Here is an 18,937-nt window from a genome sequence, read left to right on the forward strand (position 1 = left end):
GCTTCCGGCCTCGAGGCCGCGGCGTTGGTCACGTGAGCTAGATGGGCGGGGCGAGGGCCCGGGCTCCGCCTCCTCCTGCCGCAGGGTTGGCGCAGTGCGCGCCGGGTAAGCGCTGCCGCGGGGCTTGGGCGTGACTTCCGTCTCCTCCTCGGGCCGCGGGGTTGTTGGCGGGATGCCCTGGGAGCCGCCCTGACCTCGGAGGCGGAGACGCCGCAGCGCTTTCGCTGTCGGCGTCGCGCCCTCAGTGCGTCCGGTACTCGAGGGATGAGGGTTTACTAGAGGGACGACCACCCGCGGCGCCCCCTGGTGGCGGAGGAGGCCGAGCGGAACTCGGGTCGCTTGCTCCGTGGTGCCCGCGGATGCAGCGCGCGAGGGGACCGCAGGAGCCCGTGGGGGCTTGTGGAGACCACCTACGGCCAGAGCCCCGCGGGCTGTCGCGGGACTTCAGTCTTTTAAAGTAGACGGCTGGGTGAGAGCTTGCACTCTGCAGCCCCCTACTCGGTTAGAATCCTGCTTCTGTCACTTTCCAACTGTGATCTCGAGCAGCCGCCCGACCGCGCCCCGCCTCCATCTCCTCGCTACAAACGGGGAGAATGCTGCACCAAGGGATAAAATGAGTTAATACGTGCAGAGTGCTTAGACACGTGCTCATTTTACTTACCCTAAACAGCGGGAAGCAGGTGACCTGTTTGATTAAGCAAGGGAGTGATGCGGTCACGTGTTTGGTTTTTTTTCACTAATGTGTTTAGAGAGGAACATCCTGGCTGTTGTGTGCGAAGGAGACAAACATTCCCATGCCTCATGCCTTTTTCCCTTCCTCATATGTATTCAACCATCGCATTGTTAGGTGGGAATGGCGGCAGCTCTCGTCCCAGAAGCTAGTACTGCGCGCCTGGCACGTTTATCCGATGGCATTGACGGCCGGCCGACTAGGCCCTGCATAACCCCGCCTAACATCCATCTCAACTCAACCCTTCACCTTGGGCGCCCCCTCCAACCTTCTGTTAGTGCTAATCACCTTCCACCTCAAGGCCTTTGCTGACAATGCGCTGCAAATGGAAAGGCTTTCTTCCCTCGGACCGTCTCCCACGTAGGGTCCACTGCCATTCCAGCAGCCCCCATTAGTTTCTGTCTTAGCGCCTACCATTCGCTTACTTGTTTTCTCTACTTTAGGTCTTCCCCACAGCACTGCGCCGTAGCTCATAGTAGGTATTAAGTAAATTTGCTCTGTGAGAATGATGCCTTGTATTATTGCAACACTCTTGTGAATGTCATCTTCTCCCTTAACTATAAACCTTAGAGGACAGGACCCCTCGGGTATTGGTGTTGAAGCCCCCCTACATTCTAGGACACTGTCAGAATGTCTGCTGGCCCGGGATGCTGGCCTTGGGAGGAGCTGCTCTTCTCTCTACTCCAAAGATGAACACAGACCCCATCATCCCACTTCACTACTGAGACCAGAATAGGATGTTGAATAAGACCTGCCTGAAGGTTTGTGGGTAAGGAAATAATAGAGAGAATAACTTAAAACTGTCTATTGGGTTTAGCTGCTTTCAGAACCCACATAACTCACTTCTTGGAGCCCGTGCTTGTTACCACTGAAACAGACCGAGGCTCTTCAGAGTCTAGCCCCAAGGGAACCCCACCTGGCAGAAGGAAGATGTTCCGTTTCCTTTCTAAAGCCCACATTCCAAGATTCCACCCTGCCCTAGAAATGCCTCTTTCCTGGGTGACTGACACTGGGAATGTCCACTCCCTTCTAAGGACATATACCCCCTATTAAGGGGGATGGCCTTTATCCTGCAGTGTCCACTGAAGCCTGAAATGTACCTGGCACACTGTAGACCCTGTAAAAATTGACTGAATCACTCAAATCACTGTTTCCCCCAAGCCCACAAGTTAAAACAACTTTCACCACCATCGTTTGTTCTGTGATGGATATCCTGTGCTCCTCTCGGCTTTGACCCTTCCTTCTGCATCTACCTTTCCTTTCCATAGTTTTTAAAGGGCAGAAACTTGAACTGCACTTTTAAGGGCTATGTGAACATTTTGTGGTTGGTCCTGACAAGGAGAAATGGAGAAACCCAAGTATTTCAATTTTATTCATCCACAGCATGTACTGGATGCAGGTACAATTAGTGGAACTCCCTGCTCATATACAGGTAGAGGATGCTCTCACAGAAGGCTTACAAGTATGAGATCAGGCTGACCTGGGTTAGAATCCTGGCTCTGCCATTTCCTAGCTTCAGGTCTTCAGCTTTGGGCCCTTGGGCAAGGCACTTAACCACAGTAAGCCTTAGTTTCCCCATCTGAGACATGGGGATGATAGTATCACCTTATAAGGACTGTTTGGAGGGTTAAAGGACAGATAGCATACATAAAGGCTGGCACTTGGCAAGCACTTGATAAAGATTAGCTGCTGTCCTCTCATTTGCCAAAATGCTGCATATTATCACTGATACTTGGGCATTTTCTAACAATCTAAGAGGTACCCAGGACTTGTCCATTTACTTTTATTCTCCGACTTAGTTCTCCCATGAATGACATAAGCTCAGTTATATAATAACCTTTATTATATATTCTAAAGAAGTAGTAAGGCACAATGTTCACTTACACAATCCCATGTAGTCAGCACTGGGTAACTCAAAGACACGAATGTCAGCAATTTGAGAACAGAACTCATCTGCATGATATATAAGGTTTGCAGCACTGCTGCTGTGACTGCAGACAAGCATTTCAAAGCTAGCCTCCCCACCCAGGGCATCAGAACCACCACCAGCAGCCTAAACAAAACAAAACCACAGATTTCTGTGCCTGCACCCCAAAAATTCTGATTAGGAATATTCAAGATAGGGCCTATGAATCTCTATATTTTTTTTTCTTTGCTGAGGAAGATTCACCCTGAGCTAACATCGATGCCAGTCTTCCTTGATTTTGTTTAGTATGTGGGCCCCCAGCATCGCTTGACCGCTAACAGAGTGGTGTAGGCCCGTGCCCAGGAACCGAAGCTGGGCCACCGAAGCAGAGCGTGATGAACTGAACCACTGGGCCACGGGGGCTGGCCCTGTATCTCTATAATTTTAAAAGCCCCCTAGTGATGTGTATATATATGTACAACCAAGCTCTGAACTGCTGATGCAGAGCACAACCATTCTTTGATTGGATCTGGGAGGCTGAGAACCACAGTTAAAGCATGCTGACTTTTTTCAGACCCGGAAATTACCAATTAGGTGGTGGGTGTTGAGGTTTACAGTGAAAAGCATTTCTCCAGTGTGATCACGGCTTGAGAGAGCCATCAGCTTTGCCCAGGTCGTGGATGGCCTTGTTATCCAGCAGCTCGGTCGTCCCGTCACCCGGTCTCACCGCATTGTTCAGCATCGCTCTAACCACAGTCACCACTGGCACAGAGTGCCTGCTGGCCCAAGACTCTGGTAAGGAGCCGAAGAATTTCCTAACCAACCATTCACCTGGGCGAGATTCTTGCCTATCACACAGTAGAACTCTAAAGAGGAAAAAAGCCGAGGATGAAATGATAAATTGCATTCAGACCACAGAGGGTGTTAGGAACTGAACTGTTTGCCCCCAAAATTCATGTTGAAGCCCTAACCCACAATGAGATTGTATTTGAAGACAGTGCCTTTAGGGAGGTAATTAAGTTTAAATTAGGTCATAAGGATGGGACCCTAATCCAGTAAGACTGGTATCTTTACAGAAGAGGAGATATCAGATCTCTCTCTCTCCACGTGCACACAGAAGAAAGACCTTGTGAGCACAGAGTGAGAAGGTGGCCGTCTGCAAGCCAGGAAGAGAGGTCTCAACAGACAGCAGCCCTGATGGCACCTTAATCTTGGACTTCTGGCTTCCAGAAATGTGCAAAGACAAATTTATGTTGTTTAAGCCACCCGGTCTGTGGTATTATTCTATTATGGCAGCTTGAGCAGACTACTACAGAGGCAAAAGGTTTGTTTTGTTTTGTTTTTGGAGGAAGATTAGCCCTGAGCTAACACCTACTGCCAGTCCTCCCCTTTTTTTTGCTGAGGAAGACTGGCCCTGAGCTAACATCCGTGGCCATCTTCCCCTACTTTATATGTGGGATGCCTGCCACAACATGGCTTGACAAGTGGTGCCATGTCCGCACCCAAGATCTGAACTGGCGAACCCCGGGGCCACCGAAGTGGAACATGCGAACTTAACTGCTGTGCCACCAGGCTAGCCCCCAGAGGCAAAAGGTTCTATTTAAAAAAAGAAGGCAGCCAATACTACCCATTAAGTTCCAGACTATTCTGAACCTGGTCCCACCACTGTCTACCCCTTCCTTTAAAGCCAAAAGGTGGGGTCCTTCAGAAAAGCAATCCACCTTCAGCCAACTTCTGTCATATCTTAGATATCTTAGCTGTCAGCCTCTTTGAATGAAAAACTGGCTTCTAGGGCATAATGGGCAGTGGTGTACTCTTAGGCAGTATGAATACTTACCCAGGCCTAAATATGGAGTAACGATCAAATTTTAATTCTTCGACCCTGGCTTCCACTTCTCCCTGTTAACAAAAACCACATTTTCAGTATTTAACCAAGACCAAGTTACTGTAACGCTTGAGAGAATAATTTGGGGTCTTGAAGATAATCTGCTTCTGCAGGTCCCAGAGTCTGAGAAGTTAAGGAAGAGATCATTCAATCCTGATATGCAGCAAGGAGTTAAAAAAAGTGTACGGAACGAGGGAATGGTGGCACAGTCAGTCCAGCCTCTCAAGTGACTGATATTAAAACAGATCCAGAGAGGGGCTGGCCCCGTGGCCGAGTGGTTAAGTTCGCGCGCTCCGCTGCAGGTGGCCCAGTGTTTCGTTGGTTCGAATCCTGGGCGTGGACATGGCACTGCTCATCGAACCACGCTGGGGCGGCGTCCCACATGCCACAACTAGAGGGACCCACAACAAAGAATATGCAACTATGTACCAGGGGGCTTTGGGGAGAAAAAGGAAAAAAATAAAATCTTTAAAAAAAAAAAAACCACATCCAGAGAGAGTAAATGACAATGTCAGGAATGCAACCATGAAATAACCTCCTGTTAGTCCAGACTTAATGTTGCAGGCTGGCAGACATCAACCTTTTTTGGTTTCCAAGTAGTTCTGGGGTCAGAAGACCCACAGACCCTCCAATACTACTCACTTCCTAAAATGCTACCAAATTTCAAGACACAGATTATATTAGATGATGCTCTAAATTAAATTTGCTAAACAAACCATGAATTTTCATGCCAGGCATCTCTATAAACAGAAATACCACAGGAGCTCAGGCCCCAGGTATCTCCGAAGGCCCCGTGAATTAAGCACCATGCTCCCTTCCTCCTTCTTGACTTGTTCACACCATTCATTTGACACTTAACCTGTCACATTGTGTAATCTTAGGTAGCTCTTTTAAAAACATTTTTTAATTAGTGTTTTTCAGTATATTCACAGAGTTGTGCCACCTTCACTACCATCTAAGTTTAGAATATTTCATCACCCCAAAAAGAAACCCCATACCAATGAGGACTCACTCCCATCCCCTCCCCATAAGCCTGAGCCAACCACTAATCTTTCTGTCTCTATGGATTTGCCTATTCTGGACATTTCATGGAAATGGGATCATACAATCGTGGCCTTTTGTGACTGGCCTCTCTCATTTAGCATAATATTTCCGAGGTTCACCCGTGCTGTAGCATGTGTCATTCCTTTTTATAGTTGAGTAATATTCTTTGTGTGCATATACCACATTTTATTCATCCATTCATCAGTTGATGGATATGTGGGTTATTTCCACTCTTTGGCTATTACAAATAATGCTTCTGTGAACATTCACATACAAGTTTTTATGTGGACACGATTCTTTGTTAGCTTTTTGCAAAGATACGTTTTGTCTCTATTATCAGTGTGCAATAAAGAGCTGATGCAGCAGGCCGAGACTGCTGTGCTGAGAAAGGCTTGCTTGGCTTCCGTCTGGGAACGTGGATTTCAGGAGTGTTCCTGTCATCACCCAACTGAAAAGGGCAGTTTACTGTGTCTGAACTATTTGTACAAACAGTGTGCTTTATGCTGAACACTGCTTCTTTCTGGAAGTCTCTAATTTTTTCTAGGCTGAGGGTGCCTACGTGTCTGACCCCCATAAAAAGCCTGGACTCCAGGGCTCAGGCACATTTCTCTAGCAAACAATACTCATGCTGGAGAAATGCCGCAATTGCAACTCCCCTGAAAGAGGACTCTGGGAAGCCTGCACCTAGTTTCCTGCAGACTTCACTGCAAGCACTTCTTCCCTTTACTCACTTTGCTTCATATGCTTTCACTGTAATAAATCAGAGCTGTGAGTCTGACCATATGCTGAGTCCTGTGAGACCTTCTAGCAAATTACCTACTTAGGGAAGGCCTTGGGATCCCCCCAGACAAACAGATTATAAATTCCTTGAGGGTAAGAACCATACCCAACAGTAAAATATCATCTACTCTGGAACAGTTTAACAATCACTGCCTCAAAGTCTCTTCTAATGTTAGGATTCCAGGCTGACACTCAAGACCAGAGCTGCCACATCTCATTTCATGATTACCAGATAATCAGCAGAAGGGGAAGACATTGGAAATTATCTTTCAAATCACTCCTTTTTACTAAATATAAACCTGCAAAAGACAGTCCCTGTAGCGATTAAAAAATGCGTAACATAATGCATTTTTTGTATTATTTAGCATTTTATATGACTTAGTCTTGCCAATTAGCCAGGGTTCTCCATAGTATACAAAAAATAGAAATGTGCACAGGGGCCAGCCCGGTGGTGTACTGGTTAAGTTTGCACACTCTGCTTGAGCAGCCCAGGGTTTGCAGGTTTGGATCCTGGGCACGGACCTATGTACTGCTCAGCAAGCCACGCTGAGATGGCATCCCACGTACAAAATAGAGGAAGATTGGCATACATGTTAGCTCAGTGACAATCTTCCTCAAGCAAAAAGAGGAAGATTGGCAACAGATGTTAGCTCACGCCAATCTTCCTCACCAAAAAAAAAAAAGAAAAAGAAATGTCCACAAACCTTAACTTGCAGGTATAAAAAATTGCTCGAGTTATCAGCTCCTTTGGAGGATAGCAAGTTGAAATGTTTGCAGCCTCCAGCTTTGGCCAGCTCTGCAGACTTCAGGACATAATCTCGATCGACACGAACAAATCCCTCCTGAGGGGGAAAGGATGGGAGTTAGTTCCAAAAAGCCATGAGTTCATCTTAAAGATTACCACTCAGCTTGGGTGGCAGGGCAGGAGGCCTGGGGCTAGAGGGGGGATCCAAATAAAACGCATCCAAGCAAGACATGAACGTCAGGCACAGACCCTGGGAAAGGCTCCAAGTATGAGCCTCTGGACAGACGTACCAGCTCTAGCAGCAAGGCCAGACACAGCGAGAAAACAAGAACAATGACACTGAAACACAGACACCAAACAAATCTGCAAGGAGCACTAAGAACAGTAAGATAGACTGAGAAACTGCTTTTAATGACAAATTTCTTTGTCTTTTAATAACTTTACAACCCTCTCTTTGTTTTCTCTTTTTTTCTGTATCAATTCTAACATGGTGGGGTCCCAAAGCAAGGCTGAGAACACCATCCAGGCACTATGAGAACAAAGTCTATTTAATGTCCAAATTTTGTGTATGTTTTACAACATACTTTACATATTAGTAGAGTGCATCCTCAAATTCATTTACTGACAGGTGTATAATCAAGAATGTGTGGAGAGCCCTGGTCTAGACTCACTCCTGTAAGGGTGGTGAGTGGGTCCTTCTTACTCACATCTCAGCATCAGCACATGGTAGGTGCTCCAAAAATATATGAATGAATGCATAAAAGTCCAATGAAAGCAGAGAAAGACAAATCCAATTAGAAAAAAAAAAAAGAAGTGGGGCCGGCCCCGTGGCCAAGTGGTTAAGTTTGCACGCTCCGCTGCGGCGGCCCAGGGTTTCGCTGGTTCCGGTCCTGGGCGCGGACATGGCACCACTCCTCAGGCCACGTTGAGGCGGCGTCCCACATGCCACAACTAGAAGAACCTGCAACTAAGATATACAACTACGTACAGGGGGGATTTGGGGAGATAAAGCAGGAAAAAAAAAAAAAAAGGATTGGCCACAGTTGTTAGCTCAGGTACCAATCTTAAAAAAAAAAAAAAGAAAAAAAAAGAACTAAGTGGCAATAAGAGGAAGAGGGGAGAGGGTGGTACAAACAATAGAACAGACTCACTTCCAGGGCTAACCTGAAGGACAAGGGCCTGTGCCCCGAAAAGGGAAGTCCATGTAGTAACAGCTTCTTGGGACCACCACAAATTCCAGCATCCTCAAACTCAAGACACTTGAAGAGAAGTCTGAAGTCTACTGGAGCTGAACTTCATAGGTACCCACAATTATATAATGAAGTTTATATAACGAGGATTGCAAATCTAAAGACTGGATTACTGCCCCAGTGAATTTTTTTTCAATTAAAACTTTGCCTTATGGTAGTTATTAATCCTAAATGTCTTATTTTGTATGGAGATGTGTGTCTTTGAGCACCTAGGAAACGGCACGTCCAACCCTCTCATTAAGGAGTTGTGAAAACAAGGTCCAGTGGTCTGGTAAACTGCCAGCTGATAAGTGAGAGAGGAGAATGCAAGTTCTTGACTCTCTGGGAGGTGCTCTCTGCTGCACCCACGTTCCTTCTTATCTCACACTATCTCTAGATAATGACAATGACTAATTCATAACTGTGGTAGACACAACAGGGCCCCTCACACCTGTGAACATGTCTGGTTACACAGCAAAGGGGGTGAAGGTTGCAATAATGTTGCCAATCAGCTGACCTTAAAAGAAGATTATTCTGTTATCCAGCTGGGCCCAGTGGAATTACAGGAGTGCTTACAAGTGGAAAGGGAAGCAGGGAGGAGGCCAGAGTTATGCAATGTGAGGAGCTCTCGATCTCCCATTGCTGGCCTTACAGACGGAGGATGGGACCACAAACCAAGGCATGTGGTGGCCTCTAGGAGTGCAAAAGGTAAAGAAATGGTTTCTCCCCTAGAGCCTCCAGAAGGGAACACAGCCCTGTCAGCATCTGGATTTTATCTCAGCAAAATCCATGTTGGATTTCTACAGAATTATAAGATGGTAAATTCAGCTTGTCTTAAGCCACTAAATCTGAGGCAATCTGTTACAGCAGGAATAGGAAACTAATACAGAATTCAATTTTAAAATGACAGGCCCAAGCAAACTTTTTAAACTCTGGATTGAAGTCGATCATAAAAGAAAAGTGAACATATTGTAAGCAGAGAGCTCGATAAATTTTTATAAACTGAACATCCTCTGCAACCAGCCCCCAGATTAAGACGCAGAACATTACCATTACCCCAAATGCCCCTCTGGTACTGCTTTCTCATCACTGCCAGTACATTTCTAACTACATCCACCGCCTGCAGGGCAGTGCTATTTGTCCACCTTACTTTAGGCGATATAAACTTACCTCTCTCCCCATGGATCATCACCACCCCTTCTGTGTTGTATACTAGGACATTCCGTCCTAACGGCTGACTCACCAACCTGTCCTACGCACTGATTCAAATTCACGTTGTTGCTTTTTGACATCAGTGGGAAGCAAACCAGTTTTACTACTCAGCACATCCTGAGAGAGGGATGCGATTCTCCTCAGAGCCGTTCTCCAGATTGAGATTTCACATGTGCTGCAAGTGTGCCAAGAGAAACAGTCCAAAACTACATAGAAAAATCCTAAAGCACTCACTCTCTGTCCCACATCTGTTTGTTCCCCTCACTCTAATTCACCAGAACTCTGATTTGAATAAAAGCTTCATCATTCCCAATAAAACCACATAGGTGACTAGTGAAATAAATGGCTTTTCATCATCGTCGTTTTAGCACGATTTCTTGGAAGGATTATTATAGTTCTCTCTGTTAAAATGCTTTTTCTTTCATCAGCTTCTTTAAAAATAAGGGAAAGATTCAGCCAATCACAAGTCTGGAGACAGACGCTCTTTCCCACTTAATCCAGAGCCAGGAAAGGGATAATTTGATTAAACTGAGACCCTAATTTATTTGGCTTTAGTTCTGGATCAACCTCTCCTTAATAGAGTGCCGTCGTCTCCAATTGTTTGATGGAAATTAAAGTGACATAAATACCATGGGACTCTCTCAATCTGATTAGTCAGCTAAGGCGCATCAACCCCAGCCGGGCCGTCAGACGCTGGCGTCCCTCCTTTCACCCGCCTCGCCAACAACTGACAAGCGCGCCCTGGAGGACGAGCACCCACGCCGCCGCAGAGACCCCCACGCTCAGGCCATCAGCCCTGCTCAATGGGCCCTGCTGACAAGGTGCCCACACCTTTCTCCATTGCTGCTCTCTGCACAAAGCTAAATATTGTTTTATGAGCAATCAATGGCTGTTAATCCCAAACGATTTCACAAATCCCCTGAGCCCTCAAGCTGATTATAAATACGCATTTTTCCAAGCCCACAAATTTTGAATTTCACTTCTCCCACCGTGATGCGTGGCCTTTTAGCTGGTGAATGAAACTCGAAAGCAAAGGGGTCAACGGCTTTCAAGGACTTAGAACTTCAATGTGGATCCTGGTGACTGACTTGGAGACAACAACACACACCGATTTTCTCTGGAGTGAGGAAGATTCCATTTATAGATAGAAGGGAGCTATCTTTAAAATCTTATTATTGATACCCTTTCTTGTTCTCTAACGGCTCAAATAGAAAAACAAACTAAAAGAAGGTATTGCGTATCCCAGAAAGACTATTTTCAGAAAAACCGTATTTAGTTTCCCTAACCATATGGCAGGAGAAAAGACGACTCTTCTGAGAGCATTAAGTCCACATGTTGTTGTGTCTTTATGATTCCATAGTCGGTGTGTCCCACGCAAAGCTAGGAATTAGAATTCCTTCTAGAAAAAGGAGTTGATTAAATAAGTTCCCACTATAAATTTCCTTTCCAGCACCTGCTCGAAAGAAGAAACACAACGTGATACGACTCAGCAGAGATGCTCACAGGCTCCACCAACATCAAGGGAGTCAAATCCTCCAATGATTCTTTAAGTCTCATTAAAAGCCAAAGCTACTAAGAGGAATTTCCTCTGATCTTCTTTACCAATGCCTGCAAACTGGGAACACTCTAGCTTGTTCTTAGAACAAATAATCCTACCAAGGTATTTCAGCACTGACAGCTATGACAAGCGAGCGTTCCAGAACCACTCAAGGTCGGGGGGGTCCTTTTCCAAGAAGGGATGATCTATCATTCTGTAAAGGGTCCCACTTGGCCATATTTCTGCTTCAGATTCCTTCTCCTTCACTCTTTTCAACCCAACCCTATAAATTAGACTAGGAAACAGAGATGCTGACGAACAGTGAACAGTATAACCTGAGACCCATTTGTTTGTGTCCTGGATGGCATCTCTATATTTGACAGACAGTGTTGGGACCACGATCCTGGTTAGAGAAAGGGCTCTGGATAGAAAAATAACATCAAACAACGCTAAGGATTCCTGAGTCAATCCATGTTCTCATAAAATTTTTCCATTTGGGGCATTCTTTTCTCTGTGTTACGATAGTCAAAGAATTCTGCAGCCAAAGGGGCTTCAGAAGTCACCTCCCTCTCAGCACAGACAAGGAGGCAGAGGCCCAGAGGAGCTACCCAGCATACCCAGCCCAGGGTGCTATAGCTACTTGCTATCCAAATAGAGCCTATGATCTGGGTCCCTGGAGCCATCTAGGACCTCATCACTTCACAGCAAATAAAACAGTAGAGATTACAACAGGGGCCAGCAAACTTTTCCTGTAAGGATGATATAGCAAATATTTTCAGATTTGCAGGCCTCTGTTGCAATTACACAGCTCTGCCATCATAGAACAGCAGGAACTATAGATAATATCTATAAAGTAACGAGAATAGATATGTTCCAATAAAATGATAGATACTGAAATTTGAATTTCTTATATTTTCATGTGTCATGACATATTACGCCTCTTTTGAATTTTTTAACCATTTAAAAACATACAAACATTCTTAGCTCACAGGCTGTACAAATACAGGCTGCTGTATTTGGCCCACAGTCTGCAGTTTGCAAGCCCCTGAATTAGCAGAGTATATCATTACAATCAGACGCCACGAGACTCTAGCGATGCCTAATAAATGTTACAATGGCTGCATTCATCACATTAATGGCATCGTCCATTCAACAGAATCCAAGAACCTGGACTGCTGGAGCCTATGCCCACTAGATGAGGAGACAAATGAAGAGGTGGAACCACATCACACCACCACAAACTCACTAACCAAGTCCTTCTCTTTACACAAATAAGGACAGATACACAAATAAGGACAAAGCACTATTCTCAGTGGCATCTGGGAGTTTTTGCTCGTCACTCAGGGCCAACGTAGATCTGGTTTTCAAAGGCCTTCACGAGCACACAGGTTACTCACTAAAGCAAGGTAAAGGCCATCCAGGATTACGGTACCTGGAGAACCAGCAGGCAAGGAGAACCAATACATCCCACTGCCTCCTGAAGCAGCGCCAACAAAAAAGGAGGGTTGGCCACTCAGAATCTCCCAAGGAGCCTAAGATCACTGCAGATACAGATGTAATCAGCTGAGATGAGGTCATACCGAGTAGACTGGCTCTTAATCCAATGTGACTAGTGTCCTAATAAAAAGGAGAAATTTGGACATAGCCACACACACACATACACACAGGAAAAACGCCTTGTGAAGGGACACAGGGAGAAGGCATCCATCGACAAGTCAAGGAGAGAAGGCTGGAGAAATCCTCTCCTCACAGCCCTCCGAAGGAGCCGATCCTGCCGACACCTTGATCTCAGACTTCCAGCCTCCAGAACTGAGAGGCAGTGAATTTCCACTGTTTAGGCCACCCTGGTTCTGGTACTTGTTATAACAGCCCCAGCAAACGAATACACTGAAGGTCATAGGGAAATAAGCTGGCTACTCAGATTTCAACACAGAAACCCTAAATTTCTTTTAGCTTGTCTACCGGAAACTCAAATTGCTAAAGCAAAATGTGGAGTGTTCCAGTTACAAAACAGCTACAGAATGACATGAGGCTTGCCACCAGCTTTACAGTATATGTCAGATGAACTCTTTTGCTACAGAGAGGGCTGCTGACCCAGAACACCAGGTGGGGTGAGCTTAGAAATCCACAACTCCCATTGAACAACTGTTATTACCCAGCCATTTGTGAACTGTCACCCCTTTTAAATTGCCTAAAGTTATCACGATCTGCAAACTTTATATTGCATCTAATCTAAATTTGTTTCAAAAAAAAAAACTTTCTGGAGGAAATGTCACCTTACTTTCTGTCACCATCCTTTTAAACCATTTAAGCCCTAACTCATTTCTGAGGCTATATTTGGCTTACTAGTCTTTCTCTTGCTTACTCATTAATTACTTTTATCTTTTCAAACTGATTTTGGAGAACAAAAGGTACTGAGTAGCCTGAGGAGTGGGCAAACAACTCCATCTAAAACAATATCCTCCATAGGGAAGGATGCCTCTGATGAAAATTGCATCATACAATCTGAATGTCACAAAGCAATTTACTTTTCCCTGGAGCGCCCTGTAATGAGACTTGCCTTCTGTCATGAAAATCAACTGCTCAATGCCTAACACAGGGTTTCTTATTTTGCTGAGTCACCACCAAAATCACGGTGGCACTTGAGACAGCACAACCTGCAGTGTACTAGCATAAAAGTGTTTCACTGCTTTTAGAGGGCACGCCGCTTGTCACTGGGCCTGGGACAGGAGAGACGGCACCTGCTGCTGAGCAGGAACTCAACCTCTTCTAGCAGAGAGAACATGTCGATTCCTGGGAGGGTCACACTTCTCCATAATCCACCCCTCCCAGTACACAGCTCAAAACCCAGCTGTGTCCCAAAGTAGACATGGGAGACCTGCAGAAGATCTGGAAATACATCCCTACCGAAAACAGAAAGAGAATTATTCTTTGGACCACCAGGAGGCCCAGAGAAATAGATCTGAGCCTCACTCCTTGACTGGCATGAACCAATAGTTCTTACCCATGTACTCTCCTACTGATTCTGATGCCCGGGCCTGTTTCTAAACCTCCGGTAAACACCCACGGCAGCATCGTGGTCCTGCATATTTAATAGACATGTTTAGCTCCAGCAAGTAAATTCTGCCAGAGAGATAAACTATAGTCAAGGTATAAATTAAGTAAGATATATGAACACTTGCCCAGGATCTACGAAGTACGCTATGACTTCTAACTATGTAGTAAACTATGATTTCTGGACAGGGGCCGACGCAATTTAACACCATTAAAAAGAATAGAAAATGTGTGTTAGAACAGTTCTGCGTCAGTTAAGGCTGAATCACCACTGGGGGTGAATCATTGCTGGAGGCTGAGTGATCACTGGAGGCTAGCCGAATCGTGCCTCGGTTCTGATGTTCGATCCCAGAAGTTTAAAGCTTGGGATGAAAACTGATTGAAACAAATCATTCAAGTGAGAGAGAACACTTTAAGTTTAAAACATTTATAAAGGAAAAAAAAAAAAGCTTACTGCTAACAGCATGAGGCAGTTACTTTTACTCAGACATAATGGTTTGCCTTAGAGGATGCAGTGACAGCAATATTTACAAGAGGCAAGGCCATGTATATTCAGAACTTATCAGCACGCAGGCCTGAACTCAAGGATTACTTTGAAGGAAAGAGGAACTTAGTACTATTCAAAGTTCAGTATAGCAAAGGTGAGGGCAGCATACAGAATCTTAAATGATAGGAGTTTATTTCCATTTAAGCACTGCAAATGTAAAGAAAAAGAGTGAGCAAGAAAAAGAATCTTTGACATTACTGGCCAACAAAAAGAGAAAAGGGGATATTTCTTTCTTACTGCTCCGGCTTTGCTTCTGGTAGTACCCAGGCAACAGAATCCAACATCATGACCTTCAAAGGCAGAGGCGTAGTCTTCCAACTTTTCAAAATCCACCACTTCTTGATTCTAGACAACAAGGACACAGCTGTATACAACTGATGTTATTAAAAAAAAAAAAAGACAAAACTACCCCAGATTTAAAGAATTAGTTAGAAAACATTACTGAAGAATCTGCCCACTTAACACTAACTTTTGCAAGCTCGTTTTCTCCCACCAACAAAGCAATTAATCTGAATTCAAAATTAACAATGCACTTGTATGTTCACAGTGCATATAACTGGACTAGGGGGTGATCCAGATCTCTAAAGTTAGCTTCAATGATCATTTTCATTGTGGAAAAATAAAAGATTTGTCTGTATCTTACGAGGCAGGGTACCAGTGAGGTATAATGTGGGGGCAGGGGAGGGTGTTCAGAATCTCAAAGATCTAGGTTCCAGCCTTGGGCCTGCTACTTACTAGGAATGTAATTTTGGTCAAATTATTTATCATATGCTTCAGTTTTTTCAGCAGTAAAATGTGACTCATAATCTTTTCTTCAGTCCAATCCATGAACCACCTGCATTTGAATCAGCCAGCAGGTGTGGCCAGCAGCCAAAAGGCATACTCCTAGGTCTCAGAAGCACCCTTGGTAATTCTCATGCTCACTGAAATTTAAGAACCTCCCAAGTTTGTCATGAAACTTAAAAGCAAAGTTTGAGAAGTTCCTATCATCCAAGAGGTCCATAAAAAATGTTGCTTTCCTTCCCAACCATCAACTGTTTCAAAATAATTTTCCTGGCATCGTACACAATGCTGAAGAAAAATACGTCTGCATAAACTTCATGACCAAAAGATGTGCCATCAAAACACAGACCTCGATTTCAGTTTCTAATTACCAGAAGTATCTGACAGGCCCCATGAGGCCAGATTGTGAAGACCACGTCTTACCTGCCTAAGTCTGAGCAAAGATGTCCATTTTAAACAGAACAGTCCTGATGGACCAAAGACATATGCAAAATGACCTGAACATGGACCTACAGGAGTCAAGAAGACTTATGTGTGACTATTTGTTACCTGGAATGTTCCACCTGTGAAACCTGTGGGACCAAGTTCTAGTTGTGGGTCTCAGGATTACACTAGTTTAAGGCAGCTCACAAATAACTCAGTTTAAATGGGGAAAGGAACCTCCATGACACTCAGACTTCAAATACTTGGGGGATTGGCACCAGACTAAAATCTCGAGTGTTATTTGGTTAACCATAAAAGTGTAAGTGACAGTGAAGGGAATATTCCACTTACAGACACAAGCCTGCAGCCCTGGGGAGTCAGGCAGGGCAAATTCCAGAAACTGAATAGCCCCACCTTTCACCGCCATAGACCTTGCCATGCTCTGCAGAGCATTTTCTGATTCACTGACACGTGAGTGTGGAGTGGACAGGTGGACAAAAGAAGCAAAGTGGTAGAGAAAAGTGCCCAAGTCATGAGACTGTCTCTAGCACCCAGCTTGAGTGATCCTGAAAACACTGCTCTCCTCTGCCTTCGCAGCCCCCGTACAGCCCAGGACCGCCTTCCAGCAGTCTAGATTGAGGGAAGGGCTGCCCAACGCCACACAGTGCGGGGGAGGCCGGCCAGCACCTACAATCCAGGACTCCAGCTTCCAGGAAGGGCTCTCAGAGACCCACTTGGCCACTTCCGATCCCCTCTCCCCGTCTCCACCACTGCCCGGGCAACGTCCATGCTTTAGGCACGAAATAAATTCTCCCCGCAGAACCGCTGCTGGCACATTTTTAGTCCCAGCTCAAATACCCACCACATTTTTATAAGCGTCCTCGTCGAAGGTGAGCTTCCTCCGGCCAATGAGCGTGACTTTGGAAAACAGGCTCTGTTCCAGGATTTCTTTTAAGAGTACTCTGCCGGTTTCCCCGCTGGCGCCCAGAATAAAGACAGATTTATTCTGCATCCTGAAGTCTTCCCGAAGCTTGGGCAGCGCCTCTGTCTCTGCCATCCTACAGATATAACATTGACAGGGGCTAGTCTTAGCATGGTTAAGGGATGGCCCGTGCTTACCCCTGGGAACAAGGTTTGTTTATTTGTTCTGGAGGAAGATACCATTATTCCCCGCAGCCTCCGCCCTGGGGAAAGTGCTGAGTCACCTGCGGAGCTGGGCGCCCTGGCCGCCCCCAGTCCCTGCCAACCCCCACCTCGGCAGGGGCCGGAACAGGAGACTGCGCCCGGCGAAACAAACTGCTGGCACCAAGGGCCTCGTTTCCCACCGTATCCCCGGTCCGACCCCTCCCTCCTCCGCCCATAGGGGTGCGGGGGCCCAGCTCGGTCCCCACGCGGAGGGGTTACCTGGAGCCAGACCCTGGCCCCGCGTCCTCAGGCCGCAGCAAGAGCAGGGCAGCCACCAGCGCCGCCACCGCCGCAGCCGCGCTCAGCGCCGCAGGCCCGGGCATCGGGCATCCCCCCTCCCTGAGGCCCTTCGCCCCTTTCGCCGGGCGCCCTCCCGGGTCCGCCGCGGCTCGGAAACGGCCAGGCCCGCGCTCCCAGCCCGGTCTTCCTGGGAACTTGGCGCCGCGGTCTCGCCCCGCCCAGAGGGGCGGCTCCGGGAGGGCGCGCGGCGGGCGCCTGGGGGCGGGCGAGGCGGCCCGCGAGCACGTGCGCAGCCCCGGCTGGAGAGGATGTACGGAGATGGGGGAAAGTCCGGGGCGCTCTCCCCGCGTTCTTACTCGCCACGTGGGCTGAGCTAGCCCATATCCAAGACCTCAGCCCATGGACCTGACCTTCGCTGGTCCTTTTCTAAAACCTGTAATGTCGATCTTCATCTCGAATTTACCACGTCAAAAACTTAACCCTTCCCATTCCACCGCCCCAAATGGGAATAAAACGAACCTACTCTTTGCGTCTTTTGAGTGTCACTGTCCCTATACATTCGCACACGCCTCACCCCTCCTTTCTCAAGCCAGAAATTTGGGCTGTCACCTTTGACTCCTTTCTCTTGGGCTTTCCACGTTACAGATTAATCGGGTCCTGTCATCCCAGCTGCCTTTCAAATATTTCTCTTGTGTAAGTCATGCTCTCACCATTCCCCACCAGTATAACTGGTTCCCCTGCCCAGGTCCTAGATGGTTGAGCCAGGGTGACTTTCCACACCTGATCCGTGGTTCGCTGTCGGCAGCCCAGATGGACAGTTTAGGACATAACTGTCTACACTGGGCCTGTGCTGGATCTTGGAATTCCTGGACAAGAGTAAGAATCACAAGCAGGGATCAGAACAACCGAGATAAAGTGTGTTACGAACATTGGTCATTTTTGGCTGCCCAGCATTCAAACACTAGTCTTATTTTAGGGAATTCCAAAATAAGTAGGAAACAGGGACCCACCTCCCTCCCTAGAAGCCAAGTGAATCATATGTTCCTTCTCCCATCTCCTTGGGAATTATTACACGTAGGGAGACCTAGGGTCAGCCAATCAGACACTCCCATCCAGGTTTTTCTCTTTTAAGAGAGTAATAAAAAGATGCAGTGGAAGCCTGAGATAGGGTGGGGCAGAGGTATTGGATAGTGGCATCCTATGATCTGCCAGTGACCTGATGGTGTGATGGTTGCTGTGTTTTTCCTCCTTTAATTCCTGCCTGTTGTCGGAATCTGTTCATTATACTTCCTGTTATTCTTCCAATAATTGCATTTTCTGCTTAAGCTAACCAGAGTTACTCTCTGTTGCTTGCAGTCAAAACCCTTGACTGATAGAGCCCAGAGTGGTCCCCAACCCCTCCACTGGCCTGTTACGGTGCTTGGACTCTTCCCTTTGAGTTTCTAAAGCTTTTCCACTAAAGTGCAGTTTAAAATCTTGTCAGCTAACACTGTCTCAAGAATTCAATCATCAAATTTGTTGCAGAGATGATCAATTGTACTCGTGTCCACCGTCCCCTTCTTTCTTTTTTTAAAATTGTGACATAATTAATATACAATAAAATGCACAGATCCGGGGCCGGCCCCATGGCCAAGTGG

The 18,937-nt window shown here is 46.3% G+C and overlaps 1 protein-coding gene across 1 annotated transcript; it reads right to left on the reverse strand.

Annotated features, from left to right (window-relative positions):
- Positions 1-2,551: 2,551 nt before the first annotated feature.
- HTATIP2 (HIV-1 Tat interactive protein 2) lies at positions 2,552-17,494 on the reverse strand. The gene is made up of 6 exons (XM_046637785.1): positions 17,280-17,494; positions 16,738-16,933; positions 14,907-15,014; positions 7,050-7,187; positions 4,474-4,535; positions 2,552-3,502 (listed from the first exon to the last, which is right to left on the reverse strand). The coding sequence occupies exons 1-6, from the start codon at positions 17,381-17,383 to the stop codon at positions 3,277-3,279; spliced, it is 834 nt and encodes a 277-aa protein (XP_046493741.1). The 5' UTR covers positions 17,384-17,494; the 3' UTR covers positions 2,552-3,276.
- Positions 17,495-18,937: the final 1,443 nt, after the last annotated feature.

The sequence above is a fragment of the Equus quagga genome, chromosome 14, assembly GCF_021613505.1.
Source record: "Equus quagga isolate Etosha38 chromosome 14, UCLA_HA_Equagga_1.0, whole genome shotgun sequence".
NCBI classification, from domain to species: domain Eukaryota; kingdom Metazoa; phylum Chordata; class Mammalia; order Perissodactyla; family Equidae; genus Equus; species Equus quagga.

Excerpts from the sequence above, each read along its gene's own strand:
- HTATIP2 (XM_046637785.1), bottom strand. The coding sequence starts at position 17,383 with ATGCCCGGGCCTGCGGCGCTGAGCGCGGCTGCGGCGGTGGCGGCGCTG. Across the intron at positions 15,015-16,737 it reads AGGACGCTTATAAAAATGTG|AATCAAGAAGTGGTGGATTT; the intron begins GTGGGTATTTGA and ends CTTGTTGTCTAG. Across the intron at positions 3,503-4,473 it reads TACTCCATATTTAGGCCTGG|AGTTCTACTGTGTGATAGGC; the intron begins GTAAGTATTCAT and ends TTTCCTCTTTAG.